This window comes from Malaclemys terrapin, chromosome 3, assembly GCF_027887155.1.
Source record: "Malaclemys terrapin pileata isolate rMalTer1 chromosome 3, rMalTer1.hap1, whole genome shotgun sequence".
NCBI classification, from domain to species: Eukaryota; Metazoa; Chordata; order Testudines; family Emydidae; genus Malaclemys; species Malaclemys terrapin.
Window position 1 is genome coordinate 139,890,002 of NC_071507.1, and position 18,675 is coordinate 139,908,676.

The window sequence follows — 18,675 nt, forward strand, 5'->3', positions numbered from 1 at the left end:
CCCCCGCCCCGCTGAACGACAGAAGTTTTACCGACAAAAAGCACCGGTGTGAACAGCGCTTTGTCAGCAGGAGCACTCTCCTGCTGATAAAGCCGCTGGCGCTGGTGGGGGGTGGAAGTTTTTTGTCGGCAGGAGAACCCTCTCCTGCCAACAAACAGCAGCTACACTGTGCGGCTTTTAGCGGCACGGCTGTAATGGCACAGCCGTGTGTAGTGTAGCCGTAGCCTTAGTCATTTTAAAAAATTCCAATTTAGTGTCTCTCACGGAGTGTCGAGGAGTCAGGGCCCTACACCCCTCTTCCTGGGATTCACTGTGACTCTCAGCCAGCCAATAAAACGGAAGGTTTATTGGACAATAGGAATGCAGTCTACAACAGAGCTTGCAGATACAACCAGGACCCCTCAGTCAAGTCCTTCTGGGGGACAGGGAGCTTAGACCCCAGAGACTTGGGGTTCCCTGCGTTCCACCACCCAGCACCAAACTGAAACTAAAAACTCCTCCAGCAGCTCTTTCCCCCCCTCCCCTCTGCTCCTCCTCTCCTTTGTCCAGTCTCCTGGCCAGAAGGTGTCACTTCTCCCAACCCCCCTCCTGGCTCAGGGTACAGCTCAGGTATCTCCCTGCAAGGGCAGTCTCCCATCCCCAATGTAACTCTCATGCTCCGTCACAGTGTCCCTTTAAATTGTGGAGTGATTTTGGAATGTGACATAGAGATGAGTTGGGTCACCCCAAGTCTCAATTATAATTGCTACTCAGATTCTTCAGTAGCTTCAATTTTTTTAGTATTTTTTCCCTTAAAACAGCCATGGAGGAACTGAAAAACTTTGTTTACTTATGTGATCATTCATTTATTTAATAAAGTTGCAAAAAAATGGTTGGCTAGATGCACGGATAAATCCAGCTTCTCTAAGCTTGGTGATACCAGGCCTGCTGTTAAGCCTTCCAGGATCCTGACGTTGTGTATCTTTAAAGTCAGACTTATTCATATTCTTTCAGGTTGCTGACAGAGATTTCGTCTGTCTGGGATGGATGCCAGAAGTACTTCTATCGATCTCTTGCACGCCACTCTAGGCTTCAGACAGCATTATTAGCACCTGCCAAGGTAAAGGAGTAACAGCAAGCAAAAATGGAGAATGCTTTTTATCTGAATTTTATTTTACCCCTTTGAACTTGGAGTTGGGATTTGCTGATACTGAAAGGTGGCATGACTTGAGTCACAGTCATAGAAGATTTATGTTTATTTAAAATCTGGTTTAGGGACAGCATTCCAACTTAGTGATTTAAAGCTATCGAGTCTCTCTGGCTTTGTGAATATATAACTTAAAAAATAACCAAAGATGTTATTTAATAATCTATATTTGTATGTACAGCATCTTTCATCCCAAATTGCTTATTGCATTGTACATATACAGGAATCCCATTATCCTTTCTTGCACTGTGGAAAATATTTAGGTAGACAAAATCCAAATTATCCAGTGTGGAATTTGGTCAGTACAATAGCATTGATATCTCTACTTTCATGAAAAGTGCTCTGAGATATATAATGATCAGACTTGGTCAGAGCCTCCATTCTGTGTCTCATGCAAAAGATAGCACCTTTAACAGCAAAGTGCCTATACCTTGTGTGAGCTTTAGTTTAGTATTGAAAGGGGAAAGAATGGTTCCTGTTAAATCAGCACTACCATCTGCAGTACCTGAGGCTTTCCAGCTATTCCCCTCATCCAAGCACTGACTAAGCCTGATAATGTTTTGCATGTGATCTTGTTAGATCTCACAGTCCAAGGCAGTGTGATGTAATTGAACACAGTTTTAGTCCCTTTGCTTGCTCTCCCGCCTTTCTTCAGGAAATTGGACTAGGTAGCATTGATAGATGTAAAGGATTCACTGCACACCTTATGAAGACGCTTGTTAAGCAGAGGAGCTCACTCACTGCCTTGACGGAACAATGGATAATACTGAGGTATCTCGCATTTTATTAGTATAGCCTTATTTTAAAGTGGTGACGAGGAGGTTGACTATAAATATTTAAATTTATAAAAGGATGGAAAATTGCATGATAAAAGGAATAGATTTCTCTTCTATTTTTTATTTTTTGCCTATACATCTGATGTCTCAAATAAAAGGAAAAGAATTGTAATTAGACCACATTTGTCCCTGCGCTCAGTGCAAACATCAATTTCAGACCAACATTCTGGACTCTGTGTTTAGTTCAGTAGACTAACAGCTCCACCTTCTGGAATTAAAATGTGGAGCAAGAGTCACAACTGAGCTCAAATCTGGGCAAGCAGATTGAAAATTTAGTAAATGAGTAGCCTACCAAGAATCAAAACATTTAAGAGAAATGAGAGAGCTACACAACTGAAGACCAGAAAAGAATCACAATACAAAATTATATCAACATCCTTTGATTGTCAAACGTAAGCCATTTGATAGTGATAGTGCCTTGTGATCTGACTTAAGTTTGTTTAACTTGTATCTTAGCTTGTCAAGTTTTATTGAAAATTAGTTGGCTAGCAAGTGGCTGACACACATTAGTCCTGGGGGAATTCTGTGCCAAAAAATTAAAAATTCTGCATATTTTATTTGTCAAAATAACACAATACAATCATACCAGTTTCAATGATTGTGGTAATTTATTTCAAAATATCTGTCAGCAAGTATGTCTGTAATAATATAGACCCCCCCCCAAAAAAAAGATTCTAATATTTTTTTGACAAATAGATTCCTTACTAGGCATATTAATATAGAACTTTGAGTAATTAACTTAAATTACAATACAAAACTATATTTCCTGCCCTTGTCAGAAGCAGTGCAAACACTTGGGGGAGTCAGGGGTAATGGAGGAGCTGAGGGAGAGGGGAAGGGCCTGGGAGTGAACCTGGAGGGTGTTGGGTGTGGGTGGGAGAAGGTTTTGGGGAGGGGGGGAGGATTGTTAGGGAGTTGGGAAGTATTCCCCATGCAGACCCTGGCTGACCCCAAGCCTCTCCCATTCAGTCAGGCACAACTGCCCCTCTCCCCGAACCCCCCATTCCCATGTTTCCCTGCAGCCCCCTACCCCCAGGCTCAACACTGTCACACCACTAGCTCTTGAGCAATGTTCCCTCTAATTTTTTCCATCAATGTGTGGGATAAATTTTGTTATGTGCACTGAGGTAATATAAGGATGTGCGCCACCAGTAGAAACAAAAAAACCTAGATATAATATATATTTTTTAAAAGTTACCAATAGGGATAATTGCTCCAGCCAGGACAGGTTAGGCATTTTAGACCTCACTACTCAAAGAATTTAAATTTAAGTGTAAGTGAGAAATAAAAATTATCGAATGCATGGACCAGTCAAAAAACTAAAATAACACACTTTGAAAGAATAAAATTACAGAGAATATATGTGCATTGCAGGAAGTACTCCTTCTCATAACACATGAACTAGGGGCCACCAAATGAAATTAATAGGCAGCAGGTTTAAAACAAACAAAAGGAAGTATTTTTTCACACAATGCACAGTCAACCTGTGGAACTCCTTGTCAAAGGATGTTGTGAAGGCCAATACTACAACAGGATTCAAAAAAGAACTAGATAAATTCATAGAGGGTAGGTCCATCAATGGCTATTAGCCAGGATGGGCGGGGATGGTATCCCTAGCCTGTGTTTGCCAGAAGCTGGGAGTGAGCGACAGGGGATGATAACCTGTTCTGTTCATTCCCTCTGGGGCACCTGGCATTGGCCACTGTCAGAAGACAGGATACTGGGGTAGATGGACCTTTGGTCTGACACAGTATGGCCTTTTTATGAAGTACCAAGAAGTAACAACAATAATAATACAAGTATGTGTTGGGAGGTGAGTGTGAAAGTGTGTGTGTTTGTGTGCACGCGCTGGTTGTTGGGGAAGTTTCTGAGAGATGCCGTGCGCTGTCTCTTTAAGGCACTCACTGAAAGCTCCCCTGCTCTGTCCTGAGCCCTGTCTCCCCTCCCCCACTCTGCAGAGCTGGGGTGGGAGAGACAGAATATTTGTGGGGGTGAGTGTGACAGAGACAGAGATTGTGTGAGCTGGCTGCTGGAGAAGCCTCAGAGCATGTCTATACTTACCAGTAGATCGGCACTGCTGCAATCAGTGCACCGAGTGTTGATTTACCGGGTCTGGTGAAGACACGCTAAATCAATCGGAGAGCATTCTAGGGGAATTCTGCAGCACTGGGCATGCATAGAGTTTTTTTCTCCCACAGAAAATACAGTCTGCCCCAGAAGTGCTGTGCAGCTGGCTGTTCTGGGGCAACAGCGGCCTCTGGTGGGCAAAAGGTGGAACTGCAGGACTTCTTGGGCAGAAGGCTTTTTATGTGGCGGGGGGTGGAATTATGTGGGACAGATGAATTCTGTGCATCCGCAGATGTGCAGAATTCCCCCAGGAGTAACACATGACTCTCTAAGAGAAAATACGGAAACCTCAGCAGATTATAAAAGAAAAATCTTGTATAGTTGGATATTTAATTTGTAGGGGTTTGCAGCGCTTGGGCTGAAAAAAATGATCACCAGGGCACAATAAATACCTTGACTTTAGGCATTTTATTCCACTCTGTCATTTCTGGATGATTTACAATATCCCTGCCAATTCCACTGTCTTGCTCATGCAGCCACAAATTCTTTCTGTAACACTATAGAACTGTCTATGATGTTGAGTTAGGGACTGTTCTCTTAGGTTTTTGTACGACTCCTGATCTGAATTAGAGCCTTATGGTGCTACTGCAATGCAAATATTTTATTGATAGTTTTCTGTACTTCACATAATTCCTTGCAATAGTCTGATTGTATAAAGTATGCAGAGATATTTAGCTGCATTGCTGTCACTTGAAATTTATGGCAGGTTCATGTGATCATTTTTCATGAGCTCTCTACCATACAGCATTTGGAAAATGCCGGCTTGGTAAGATTTATCCACTTTAAATAGTGGAAGAAAGTGAAGAATAATTGAATGTAGGCCAGGGAGCTTGTTAATCTTATTTGTTTTTAATAAACCTGGAGAATTTTGATGGGGAGGATCTCAAGAAACTCATGTACAAAATGGGGGTGGGGGAATCATTAAACAAAGCTTCATTTTCTAGCTTTCAAGAGATTATTGCAAATCAATCAGAAAATATATTGAAATAATTAAAAATATCCTAAATGTCCTTAAATAAAAGTTATTTGTATCTGGATGGGAAAAGTGATGATATTATAACAATATTTTACATACTTCTGATTTTATAGTGTCTTGTTTCTAAGATTCTACTTTAAGAAAATGTGATTCCATATTTGAATACAAACAGTCTTTTTAACCTTTCTTCTTGTATGACTCTTCTAAACAGGAATCTCTTGAGTTGTGTACAGGAGATTGATTCAAGGATGAATGTTACTAGAGAATATAATGTAGCCTTTCCTCCTCAAGATAGTATTCAGCAGTGGACTGAGAGACTGCAACATCTTGCCATGCAATGTATGATGGTCATTGAGCAGCTATCTTGGTTTGTACAGTGCTGCCCAAGAGAACAGTCTTTAATCTGTAGTCATGATGTAAGGACAGATATGAAAACAAACATTCCCCAGTGTAAAGGAACTGACCAGACTCTGGAAGATGCCCAGATGGGAATACCAGATCTAATCCAATCAGAGCTAAAATACCTATCTCCAGTGGCTGCAGAACAACTGCCCTCCGGATGCAGGATGCGAAAACAGGATCAGCTGTGGCAGCAGTTGTCTGCAAGAGTGACTGAGATGCTCGCGGAGATTAAAGCCGTGAAAGCAGATATAGACAGCATAAGACAACAGTCTTGTGAGACCTTATTTTATTCCTGGTGAGTTGTGTGCATGCATAGAATTGAAACACTTTCTGTGCATTTGGAAATTCATAAGATTTAAACAGTATACCCAGGAAGTAAATTAAGCTTGCCAATATTGCTGCGTTTTGAAATATTTTTTTAAGAATCTGAAAGGTATACTTTTTTCCTGCTTACTTTTAACCTTAGAAATATTTGGGATGTCAAATCTGGCCTCTCCTGATTTTGTTGGAGTACTTGTTGCTAATTTCAGATAGAAATTGGGGTGTCCCACATCCTTAAGTGAAAGAGGCAGGCTTGTTGAATCTTTAACAAAGATTTCTTCTCCTGCTAAATGTTTCTCTGTTGTTTGAGCTAAATAGTTATTAACAAAAACAAACAAATTCTTTTAAATAATCCAACCAAAAATTCCTTACCCTCTGTTGCTCAGCATTTGTCTCTGGTCTCCAGTGATATCATCCCACTGGTTCTTCTGTTGTTCCCAAAGTTCCAATTTAGACAAGGCATGAATTTCTAATGTAAAAATACAAATAGAAATTTTTTTTTAGTTAAAAAAAAAAACCCACCCCAAACCACCACCACCACCTCAAGCTTTTTTTATACATCACAAAGAAGCAAAGCAGTACTTACTCCATCTGTCCTTTTCAGGTCCCCATTAAGTAATATTATACTTCATTTGGGTGTTATCAGTGCTTGTTTCCATGACTTAATCTCCATTTTAAAGAGTAAAGGCGTAATTTTAAATGTATGTTTCTTTCAGTATTATGCCATTTCTTTCTTCTTATAGGAAAGATTTTGAAGTTTGCAGTTCAGGGCTGAGCTGTCTGTTGAAAGTCTCAACTCAGTTGCAGAGTGTAGAGTCCTTATATGTTCTTCAAGGAATGGAAGGTAGAAAGTCCACGAAGCAGATGGCATTAATCAAGAGCCTAGAATACATCCAAGCAGAAGTTAATAAAACTGTTGCAGACTTCACTACCTGGAAAACCCAGCTTCTCAGTTTGACGTCCGACTGTGATGGTAAGGACTGCTCCTCTAAGTCTTGAAATTTAAGCGAGAATTCAGGACATCTGAGTTGAAATGTGCTAGGGCACACTAAAACTAGTTTGGTCTTGTCTGAACTTTTTGTCCATTGCAAAGTCATCACACAACTTGTGTAGTCTATAGTGTCTGCTTAATTCTGTAGCTGTAGGATTAAGATTAAGGATTAAGAAAAATATTTTGGGAGGGATGTATGAGGAAACTTGCATAGTGCCAGTCTGCACTATGCGCATCATAATTCCGTAAGTGCAACTATTCACCCGCACAGTGTGGGAGAAAATTAACGCACTATTTTGTTGGCTGTTGTCTTCCATGAGCTTGCTTTGAGCAAGTATTTTTTAAAGCCAAAGAATTGTCAGTGTATTGTGTGATCTTTCAGAGTATCTCTTTTAATGATGGGCAAACCTCCCACATTTCATTTTGGCTAACCCCTGAAAAGTTTGAATGCTTTGCTAAGAATTTTGAGGTTCCCTGTTACACAATCCCCCACTACCTTTTTAGAGATCTCTCTGGTTGGTCCCAGATGCACCAATCCTTTCAAACCTCCTATACTTTTGAACTCTACCAGTCAATATTCATTGGACACCGAAGTCTTAACCCAGATGCTGGGGCTGGAACTGCTGGACCACTGCAGGGATTATTAAATGCCTCCTTGCCCAAACATTTAAGTTTGAGTGCTCTGCTTCTCTTTGTTTAATGAAGCTTTCAGCACATCCCTAATAACATCTGTTGTCTAACCCTGGAAAAGTGTAACTCTCCAAATTTAAATAGGTGCCAGTCAATGTATCATGTAGAGCAATGTGTGCTGTATATGAGAAAAACATGACGACTAATAATGCGTTTAAATTTAATGCATTCCCATGTTAAGTTGGCAATTTTATCTTTCAAAAGGGTACCAAGAATCAGATGATGGGTTTGTAGAACATTTCTCGGTGCAAGTAGAAACTGCCATCCATGTTGTCCTGTATGCCATCCAGTGTTTAACGGAGAGAAAACAGGAAGAAGGAAAGGAGGAAGAAAAATCATCAGAGGAAGATGGTAAGTCCGTGAGTGTAAGTTATGCACACCTAGATTACCCCTGTATTTAAGTAGCCTCTGTTACTGAATGTCACAGATTTCATGTTAATTGAAACTACCTATGAAACTTGATAAGGATAGGAATTGGTGGATTTCTTACTTTGAGAGTCTAGAGACTGTTTTTGGTAACTTTGTGTTTCTGTATTTCTGTCAAAGAGGAGGAGGCCTCAGCCGACAGACTCAAGTCGGGGCTTTTAAGTAAGCTCTTGGATGAAGACCTCTATGCTGATGTGAGTTCTCTGCATGTGCAGAAAATAATTTCTGCCATTTCAGAACTCCTGGAAAGACTGAAATCTTATGGAGAGGATTGCACAGCAGACAAACACAGGGTAAATTCATTCTTCCCTTTCTCTTTGTATTGTGGTCCCAAAGGGAGGAAGATTTGAACATGGGTTCATAAATATTCACTGTCTCTGCCTCGCCACCTACCCCATCTGCATTTATCCTCAGAATTGGAAAAATGTGTGAAAACAGGGCAGATCAAAGTGCACTGCAGAACTTCCATTGCACGGTAGTAGGGTCCACATTGGCAGTTAATGCCTAGCAGACTGATGCAAGGTAGATTTACATCCTAGCTTGCCACCGAATAACTGTTCTTATAGACAAGCCTCTGCTTTTTATAGGGAAAGGTTTAGCTTTTGTGAAATGCGAAAGATAGAAAAAACACTAGAAACTGAAGGAATTTAAGTAAAATATCTCCACTGGCTGTGTATCTGAAAAAAAAAAATACACTTATTTTTCTAGGCTTAAAATTGAGTTCTTTAATACAAAATAAGTCACTTCACGCCACACAATTATTTCTTGAGAATAGATAGTTACAATACATTTTTCAGGATGGAGAGTTTCTAAAAGGCACGTGTTAAACTAAACTAGATTTATGGTGCAGACACATTAGTTAGTCAAGGCAGAACATGATTTAAGGATTGATGTTTTCAGTATTGTTACCCTGTCTGAGGACTCATTTTAATGTAGATGGAGTTATATAACTGGAAGCTCTTTTTCCCTTGTCTTTAATTTGCAGTTCTTCAATCAATCCTGCTACTTACTTGTGCGCCTAATGCCCATGCTTTCCAAGTATTCAGATCTTATCTTGTTCTATCTCATTGTTTCCTTGGCATCTCACAGAAGTACTGGGAAATTGCTTTCTGTTCTAACCAGTATATTTACAGAGCTCACCCAAAAGGTAAGAACCTTTAGAGAAAGTATTAGATTGATATTAATTGTACATAATGTAGACAAAAGTCTACAATGGCTTAAATGTAAATATACACATTGTGTAAGTATAGTTTGAATTTACTTACATATTTCTAAAATTTGCTTTCTCTGTTGATTTTCAAGAGATTTCAGGGATTTTCTGGTTCATTTCTTGGTTGCATGTAGCAGCAGCATGGTAGAGTTACAGTGTGCAGGCTGGGATGCAAACAAAAAATGTGAGACTGCTTAGAGATTTTGAGTCTTTTTTTAAGCTTTTCATTGCTAATGAAACAATTGATTTCTACTCAGGTTTATTCAAATTAGCACAAATCTATATTTCTAGGAAGAAATACTGTAGGAATAGGGCCAATATAAGGAAATGGGTCTCAAAGTATAACACTTCTTGTTCTTATTGTTTAAAATACTCACTTATACTGTCTTTACTGTCAGTACTAATTTTTGACTCTTTATCAGTATATATGTTTCCTTTTTGTAGGGATTTTGTCTGCCAAAAGAATTAATGGAGGATGCAGCAGGAGAGGGAGCAACAGAGTTCCATGATTATGAGGGAGGTGGTATTGGAGATGGGGAAGGCAAGAAGGATGTGAGTGACAAAATAGAAAACGAAGACCAGGTATGTGTGTGTGGTTTGGTTCAAGGATAACTAGAAATGAATCGCTGGTCAGTTATTTGAAATCAAGATTTATTCTGAAGATTAGCATAAACTGCAGCAAACCAAATTTGTAGTATACCCAAACTTTGGTTACTGTGAGTGGAATTTGTTGTAAATTTGGTCTTTCAGAGTAAATTGCTTTTTCCTTCTAAATTCCACCAGGGTAAAATTCAATGTTTAAGCAGCAGTCTTGGCTCCTGTAAATTGCTGAACACTGCAAAATAGTTTCTGTTCAAGTTCTTTTTGGGGCCATTTTTACCAATAAAAATGACGGTCGAAAGTAGAAATGTTCAGACCTTCAGTCCTGAAAAATAAAACACACAGATTGTGTTTAGGTGAAAGAAACAAATGGAGATGTTACTGACTGCTTTACTGTCCAACTAAGAAGTTAGGTTTATATCAAGGTAAAAATAGTTACAATGAGTTAGTTATCAAGGTAATGTTAAACCAAGCATTAATCTTGAAAACAAACCCGTTGTAACTGTTGATTTAATAATCCAGGTGGAAGACACTTATCAAAAAGGTCAAGAAAAGGAGAAAGAGGATCCAGACTCCAAACCAGACATTGAAGGAGAGGACAATGCGATTGAAATGTCAGAGGACTTTGAAGGGAAAATGCATGATGGGGAACAAGACAAGAAAGGTTTGTTTCTTTCATTAAGGCAATCTGGTAAGATTTCATTCTTGTAGTTTCTAGAAATTTAATTGACTAGTTCAGTAACAGTTCCTACTTTCACATAGCAAAGCATATAGACACTCTTAAATGAACTCTAAGAATAGAATAGAAAAAGTCAAGTATAAATAGTAACAAGTCAGAGTTACAAAACACAAACCACAGCCAACTTCACAATCCTCAACTGTAACAGATGCATGGAACTGGAACAAATGAATTGGCTGTCCTTCCTATTGTTAAATGACCTATCACAGTGCTACAGATGGGTTAATGACTTCAGATGTCTTTCAAAGTAATGAGTGTTTCAGAAACTGCCAATATTCAGCAAAGCTATAATACATTTGTACAAAAGAAATAGGCTGTTATTGACTTTTGAATGTCACTTAGGAAAATAGAGCTAACTTTTTAGGGGGGAAATTTGATTTTACAATGCTTTATAATAATACATAACAAATTTCACTTAGCTAAAAATCCTGCAGTAAAACACACATGCTTGCTGTGCAGCAGCATATTGTAATAGAACTTGTACAGGATAGACTTGGCAAAATTATTTCTTGCCTTAATACATCGTGTCTACATAGAATCACCAGTTGCTTCTAAACAGGCTTCATGTTTGAATTGCCAGAGGCTTTTAGTGCTTTTCAGAGTAAAGTTACATTTTGGAAAAGTCCATAGTCAATGCATTTTCTTATCAGTGTACTTTAAATAATAAGTATATATATATATAATAGCATTTGACAGAATCAGTGTTACAACATGTTCCATTGAGTTGTGGTTTTGTACACAGAAGACAGTGAGAAATCAGATGAAGATGAAGAGCTGGATAAACAGATGGGAAATCTTGGTGATGCTGAAGCTGATAAACTGGATGAGAGGCTCTGGGGTGATGATGACGACGATGATGAAGAGGACAATGACAATGATGACAGTAAAAAAGAAGAATCTGGACCAGGAATGGATGAGGTAAAAAAACAAAGGGAGATCAAAAGAAATAAAAAATGTTATTACCATGTGTACAACAGTTTACTCCTGGGTGAATTCTGCTCCACTTTGCATGTGCAGAATTCATGTCCCCCGCAGAAAAATGACTTTCTGACAGGTATCAAAGGGAAGCCACAAGAGCAGTCATGTGACTCTCCCCAGCAGTATGTTTTGGGTGCCCACGATAGCTGGCAGAGGGGTAAATCACTGTGGGGCAGAGGGTGGGACTGGGGAAGACCCAGCTGGTGGCTTCTGCCCTGTGCTGGGCTCAGCTCCTAGTCCTGGCTGGGCTGAGGAGGATGGGACTTCCTCTTCCCCTGTACGGCATCCAGGGCCAGTCAGACCCACACCCAGATTTCTCCACAGGCTGCAGGAAGCTCTGCAAACTCCCAGTGATCTCCTACCTCTGTGCAGCCAGTGGCCTGTGCTCCCCATGCCATGCTGGAGGCTCCACATTTATTTGACAAATAAAATTTGCAGAATTTTAAAATATTGTGCACAGAATTTTGAATTTTTTGGCACAGAATTTTGAATTTTTTGGTGCAGAATGCCCTCAGGCATAACAACCTCACTAATTCAGTGTGACCTAGAGTATGCGATCTGACATAAAGTGGGAGAGTAGTTAAATTCTCCCTTCAAATGATGGGTGTGTAAAATGGAAGCAGTAAGTGTTTGGCTCTTGTCCCTAATTCAGCAAACCCAGATTTCTCCCTATTCTTCAGAGTTGATCTTCAAGAGTTTGGACTTTCCTGACTAGCCTTAGGAAAGCAGGTGATGCTCATAGTTATAGCATGATATGGTGAGTTTCAAACTCACAATGCAATCACATGCCCAACTGAATTAAATCAACCTGAACCAAATGTGTCCCATGTGAACCTTTTCCTAGCCCCGATGTAAGGTTGTCCATGCTTGCTGAGTATGGGCAAGTCAGTCATGACTGTAGTAATTGCACATTAATTGAAAAAGGTAACCACTTGTGTAGTAGCCTCTGGCCTCAGAAGGGGGCAATTTGAATATATCCTAACTGTGTTTGGTTTGTTTCCTGTTGGATTTGCGGCCCTGTAATTACACAGACTTCTTAGCATTTTGCATAATCACTTTCTGGATTTTTTTTGTCCATACTCAGGGTGATTCCGAGCTTGTTGCAAAAGATGACAACTTGGATGCAGGCAATAAAAATAATAAAAAGAAGCCATCTAAGGATGAAGAAAAAGAGGAGCAAGCAGAGGATGGTGAAAACAAAGAGAAAATTCACGAACAAATAGATGAGGTAAAAAGGTTTTCAAACAGAACTAAGAATACTGCACTTTAAAGGGTTTTCAGAAGCCTGTAATGTTGTACTAGTTGTGCTAAGGGCTGTAATTGCATATTACTGGTTGATTAAAAATAAATAAATAAATTAAAAATGTCTATCCTAGTTTAAAAAAAAATCATGATTGTTACAAGCCATTTATTATTTGCATGGGAATATTGACTTGCTGTTAAAACACTTCAAGTTCTCAGCAATACATAATGGACTAGAAGTGTTTTTATCTAGTAACTGAAGAACCTTGCCAAAAACTATACTATGTCTTAGTGATAAAAATAACATTCAGTATATTATATATATTCTATTGCTCCAAAAGTCAGAGATTCCCTGCTTTTGTTTTACTTAAAAAAACTAATTGATGGTCAACACAGTCACTACTTTGCAATGAAGTTTTGATGATCGGCAGAGTGCCTCTTCATTCTGTGCTATTCAGAAGTTTTGCTCTCACAATTCAGTGATATTTATTCAAACTGCTGCTTATTTTGTCCTTGGAGATTCTGCACAGGAGCCAAAGTGCATTTGCCATAAGGTTTTAAAAACAAAGAATTAGGTACACATACTTAGTTTCATCCTAAACTGTATTGTCTTTAGTTTTCGTGACTTTCTATGTCTGTAAATTGTTATTCCTCAAAAACCCATTTATGCCAGCCCAAACAATGGATATGCATCCTAGTGATGTGAAATAGAGCTGGCTGGCTTATCCTGCTCTAAGACTTTGAACAATAAAAATTATATTCTAAATACAGCAGCATGATGTTTTGATTGGCACAGCAGAGCTTAAAGAAAAAGCCAGAGTAGTGGGTAAGAAATACTTTTCTTTAGCATCCTCTCTGCTATTCAGGCAGCTCTAGAACGACGTCAGGGTGCGTACTTTAGAAAAGATGTAGCAGGCAGCACCTGTTAATTGAGGATGGCAGCTATATAGCCTGAGCCACTGGGTCTTTGAAAAGGTATGAAAGGCTTCCTGGGCGGCAGCTTCATACAGTTCTTGAGGAGAAGCATCACCTTATTCAACACAAAAGGTAAAGATGACTGCTGGAATTAATCTTGATAGAGAGCAAGGTGTCTTCACCAAAAAGAATATGCTGCTTTAAAGCAATTTCAAACTGTTCAGGCTGGCCTAGGGACTTAGAGAAACTAATTAGTAGAAATTACTATTCACCATATTTGAATGCAAAATTTAATGTGCCATATATGAATCTCCATTTCCCAGAGAAATTGCTTCTTAACTCTTTTCCCCTTCCCCTCTACTTTACAATATGTTGCTTTCTTCTCCTGCTTTATAGCGTGAATATGATGAGAATGAGGTGGATCCCTATCATGGTAAGCAAGAGAAGCAGCCTGAAGCTGAAGCTTTGGACCTTCCCGATGACCTGAACTTAGAGAATGAAGAGAGGAGTGATGAGGACAAGGAAGGAGAAGGTACCAACTAAGAAATTGTCTGTACAACTACCCAGTGGAGAACTATTTGAGAACCTCAAATAGTGAGGAGCTTGAGGGAAGAGTCAGATAAGATCCCTTGTAAGAAAATCTGCTGCACAACAACTCAAATGTACCATTAAGACCAGAAAATAAAAATTACTAGTTTTACATACTGGTTAGTTCACAGTATGTTTTGGCATCAGGAATTGGACAGTAGGGCTGGATGAGAGTCTATTCATTACAATCACCTGTATGGAATACATTTTCTCTCATAATTCAAGTGTTTCATCTAAGTTATTCCAGGAGTTCATCTAGTAGTGATGATTCAACAGCCTCTTTAGGCAGACTGTTTTATTGCCCAGTTGCTGCATTCTCTGTATTTTCTATAGTACCGCCAAGTATCAGCACTTAATAAAGTCTACTTAAAGCTGAGAAAATTTAGATCAGGACTAGTTAATAGGAATAGCCCCTGATGGGCCCTTACATACATACCTGTTGTATTTCTTAGAGAGGAGGCAAATGGTTATTATGAGAAATCGTAGATTCTGCACACAAGGGAGTGCTGTATTTTTTTCCTGTTATGATTTTGAAGCACTAAGCTTTTTTCTTCCGGTTAGGCTTTCTCTGTTTGCTGATAGTTTTATATCACTTCCTTATCCTTTAATTCAGAGGAAGAAAATCCTTTTGAGATAGAAGAGAAGCCAATGGATTTAGATGAGGCTGAAAATGGGGAAGATAAGGATGAAGAAGATAAGAATGGAGAAGATACTCAAGATACAGGCAGAGATCCAGAGCCAGCTGAAGGAGGCACCTCTGAAGATAAAGCAGAGGGTGAAGGTGAAGTGGGGGAAGAAGATGATGACCAAGAAGAAGGAAATACAGAAAACTCTGAGGAAAATGAAGAGGAGGAGAAACAACCACTGACAGAAGATAAAGAATCTGCTGAAGAGGAGAGAGAGAAAGGGATTCCAGCTGCTGACCAAGGCCTTCAACCTCAGGTTAAAAAAACATGTTTTTACTTTATATGGATAATCAGGGTTTCTTTTAATAAAATTTAGCAGAGGAATTTACCTTTATTTGAAGAATAACAACTTTGACTTCTCCATTAAGAGGCTTGTGATTTCTTCCCCCCCCTCTCCCCCCCCCCCGCCCCCCGTGGCAGTAGTGGCAGAAACACCTGAACAAAATTCCAGTGATATTGTGGGAGAAATACTGATTCCCCACTGAGATAAAATAGACGCTGCTTATTTCTAAATTAGCTTATGTCACAACGATGACCATGCCCCTACATTTCTAGAGTGCTAGATCTGTATTTCATATTACTTCAGGAAGAAAAGGATGAAGGTACTCTGGAGAAGGATGAGAAGTTACCTGAATCTGTAGAACGAATGGAACATGAAGCTCATGGGCAGACAGGGGAAGAAAATCTGCAGAGTGACAGTGCTGTTGAGCTGGCTGGAGCAGCTTCAGAGAAGGACCAGGCTAAAGAGGTGAAATAAATGGAAATATCTTAAATGGGAATCTAACTTCAAATTTGTCTGTGGGCTTCTTTTTGTATGTCTATTACAGAGAAAATACTAAAGGGTTATCTGAATGTGGAAAGCGCTTGTGTATATACTAAGTTTAAATACAGTTAGAGACAAATTACAGCAAGAAAAATTGAGTCTGAGTTTATCTATATGAATTTTTCTGCAGTTTCTTCAGATAACTCCCAGGCAGTCAGAGGTGTTTGTTTATGCTAATTCTTCAGCCATGGAATTGTGTATTATCTGCACACTACAAAAATACGTGCAAGCTCTTACTTTTATTCTCCAGAACTCAGTTCAGCTCAGCCATAGCTCAGTTGTGTAAGATGAAAAGCTATCTCTGTAGTCCCATTTAGTTTCTAAAATTTTTGTAAGTAAGTGCTAAAGCATTTATGCCTAGTCTTGAGACAACGGTTTTCTTACAAGCCAGCAGAACAGCAGGTGAATATTTTTTCCTCTTGGCCTTTTGTCTTTTAGGAACATGGGAGTGGAGCTGCAGATGCAAATCAAACAGAAGGCCATGAATCCAACTTAATGGCACGATTGGCTTCTCAGAAACAAAGCAGAAAAAATACACAGGTTGCTTTTTCTTTTTCTTGTAAATTATAGTGTAAACATTTTCTAACATGCAATACCAAATAGCCTAGACTAAATTACTGGTTGTTTACTCTGGTTCATAATCTTTTGGTCAGATTCCAACTTCCTTATCAGACATGCCTGGTGTTTATTTGCCATTTTCAGAGTTTTAAGAGAAAACCTGGTCAGGCTGACAATGAGCGCTCAATGGGGGATCACAGTGAACATATCCACAAGCGACTGAGAACCATAGAATCCAGCAGTGAAGCCAAACAGAATACAACTCAGCCTGAACAAAATGTGGAAGAAGCTGATGCATTTGAACACATTAAACAAGGCACTGAATCCTACGATGCACAAACTTATGGTATGATGGTTGTCGGAGAAAAACTGAGTTCTCACTATTTTGTTTAGGTACAGCAAGTCAGAAGCTTTATTAACTCTCACATGTGCAGAGGGAGAGAGCTAAACAGGTCTCTCTCTGGTAACTAATTACAGCAAGCATTTATACCTTTCATTACAGAAATAATCAGGGACAGCTGTATTTTGTTTATACATAGGCCATCTTGATATCTCATTTCCTCACTTGTTTTGACTCTTGCCAACATACAATTAGTTTCTATACCTTATCTACACAAAGTCTTCTACACCTTATCTATACTGAGGTCACAATGACTTCTTACACAGCTCTTTCTCACCCGTCTCACACAATCCTCGCTTCTACAAATCTCGCGTTATCAGGGTTATCAGGGTCACAGCTAGCTTGACTCTTGCTAACAAAGACTGTCTCTTGCTAACGAAGCCTGACTCTTGCTAACAACCATCATGCATTGCAGTTCCCTTCTGTCAGTTCTTTTCTCTGCTTCCACAACCCCCCCTTTTGTACTTCTAGTACAACAAACATTCTCAAATCTCTATTTGCATCAAGTCCTGGACTTCAGATTCTAAATCAGATGCTTCAACCTTAGGGGTTTTGATTGGATTCAATGACAATGCATGATTAGCATGAACATGAAAGGTATTACTATTATTACGTCTTTTACAACAACAATAACATAATCCTAAGCTAACTAATAACAATACAAGCAATAACATTCCCATAGCAATACTATAATGGGGTTGTTGTACAGCCTTTGTCATAAAGCACAATACATCATATTTAGTACATAAGGTAGCTACTCTATAAGCAGTGTGAAAGGCATACTTTTCTACTTGATCTACATTTTGAAGCATGTGAATTTGCCCTTGTACCTCAGAGATTTTCTGAATCTCAGGTAACAATGAAAGCAAATTTTGAAATCTATCAGATAGTAAACTAGTCCAATTAAAGGGTATCTGGAACCTAAGGGCTACTTGAAAAACTCTATCTGCAGGCCAGTAAATGATATGATTGCCTGCAGTGGTAGTGAGATTAAAATGTATGTCTTGTGATATGGTGTCATTAACATACACACAGCTATCATTAGCTTGGAAGAGTAAGTGTCCTGTCAGGGTAGTTCCTTGTCCCCTACCCTCCCAGCAAACGTAGTCATAGACAGTGACAACTTCTCCTGGCTTCAGTTTACGTGTACACTGAAGCTGTGGGGGTTCTAATGGCCAGAATGTCCATAGGTTACCTAACCCCATCCAAATGTTAGGTGTAATCCTAGGAGCACTAACTAAAAATCGATTGGGCATACCAGGTGGTCTGATTTCCCAGATGTCTCGATGAATTACCCAATCCCATATGCATCCTCCCCATGGACCCGGCAGGATACGGTATGTGGGAGCCCACACCCCCCGTACCGGTCCATATGCTTGGAAGGAGCACTGAGAACATCCACACTTCCACCCAGAAAGTTTCCAAGTATGTCTCCATGGCCACAGGTCAGATGGCACTCCTGACGTGTCTGTAAGGGCAGTGGGCCAAGCCTGGTGCTCTAGATCATTCCGAATGGCCATTAGCTGGTCATTCAAGAAATCCTGAATCTCTGAGCATGCTAGATCCCACTGCAATGCCTTCCCAGCCTCAGTGATATTCAATACCATCTCTGTCAGTAACTTCTGGGTCATAGAACTAAGGGCAGAGATAACATGTAACTCACCAACTCCAGCCTGTACCTGGGTTAGTTGTGCTCCAGAAACAAGGCCTATGGCCTTCTCTAGTTGGCCCAATTTCTCATCATGTTCCTGATTCTTAAAAATATTCCAAACTGCTGCTGCACTATTGGCCCCATCCCACAGGGATCCGGTCAAGTCTCTTCTCTTTCTAGAAGAAATAACCCAAGCTCTCTGTTGTGCTAATCTAATGGCAGCCCCTTGTGAACAGTTCGGGTATGTAGAGGTAATCTGGAAACTGGATAAGGGCAATGAAAATTTAACATTCTTCTTCGAGTGCTTGCTCATATCCATTCCATTAGGTG

General features: G+C 39.6%; 1 protein-coding gene across 2 annotated transcripts in view; it reads left to right on the forward strand.

Moving 5' to 3' along the window:
* MDN1 (midasin AAA ATPase 1) overlaps positions 1–18,675 on the forward strand; it is a 187,992-nt gene that overhangs the window by 144,737 nt on the left and 24,580 nt on the right. For both annotated transcript variants that reach the window (XM_054022038.1, XM_054022040.1), the window contains exons 77-92: positions 994–1,099; positions 1,842–1,957; positions 5,337–5,822; positions 6,592–6,821; positions 7,734–7,880; positions 8,076–8,248; positions 8,941–9,102; positions 9,610–9,747; positions 10,288–10,429; positions 11,247–11,422; positions 12,567–12,710; positions 14,036–14,171; positions 14,841–15,169; positions 15,500–15,661; positions 16,175–16,276; positions 16,439–16,640. In XM_054022038.1, the coding sequence (XP_053878013.1) occupies positions 994–1,099; positions 1,842–1,957; positions 5,337–5,822; positions 6,592–6,821; positions 7,734–7,880; positions 8,076–8,248; positions 8,941–9,102; positions 9,610–9,747; positions 10,288–10,429; positions 11,247–11,422; positions 12,567–12,710; positions 14,036–14,171; positions 14,841–15,169; positions 15,500–15,661; positions 16,175–16,276; positions 16,439–16,640 (2,951 nt within the window). The remainder of the gene's footprint in view (positions 1–993; positions 1,100–1,841; positions 1,958–5,336; positions 5,823–6,591; positions 6,822–7,733; positions 7,881–8,075; positions 8,249–8,940; positions 9,103–9,609; positions 9,748–10,287; positions 10,430–11,246; positions 11,423–12,566; positions 12,711–14,035; positions 14,172–14,840; positions 15,170–15,499; positions 15,662–16,174; positions 16,277–16,438; positions 16,641–18,675) is intronic.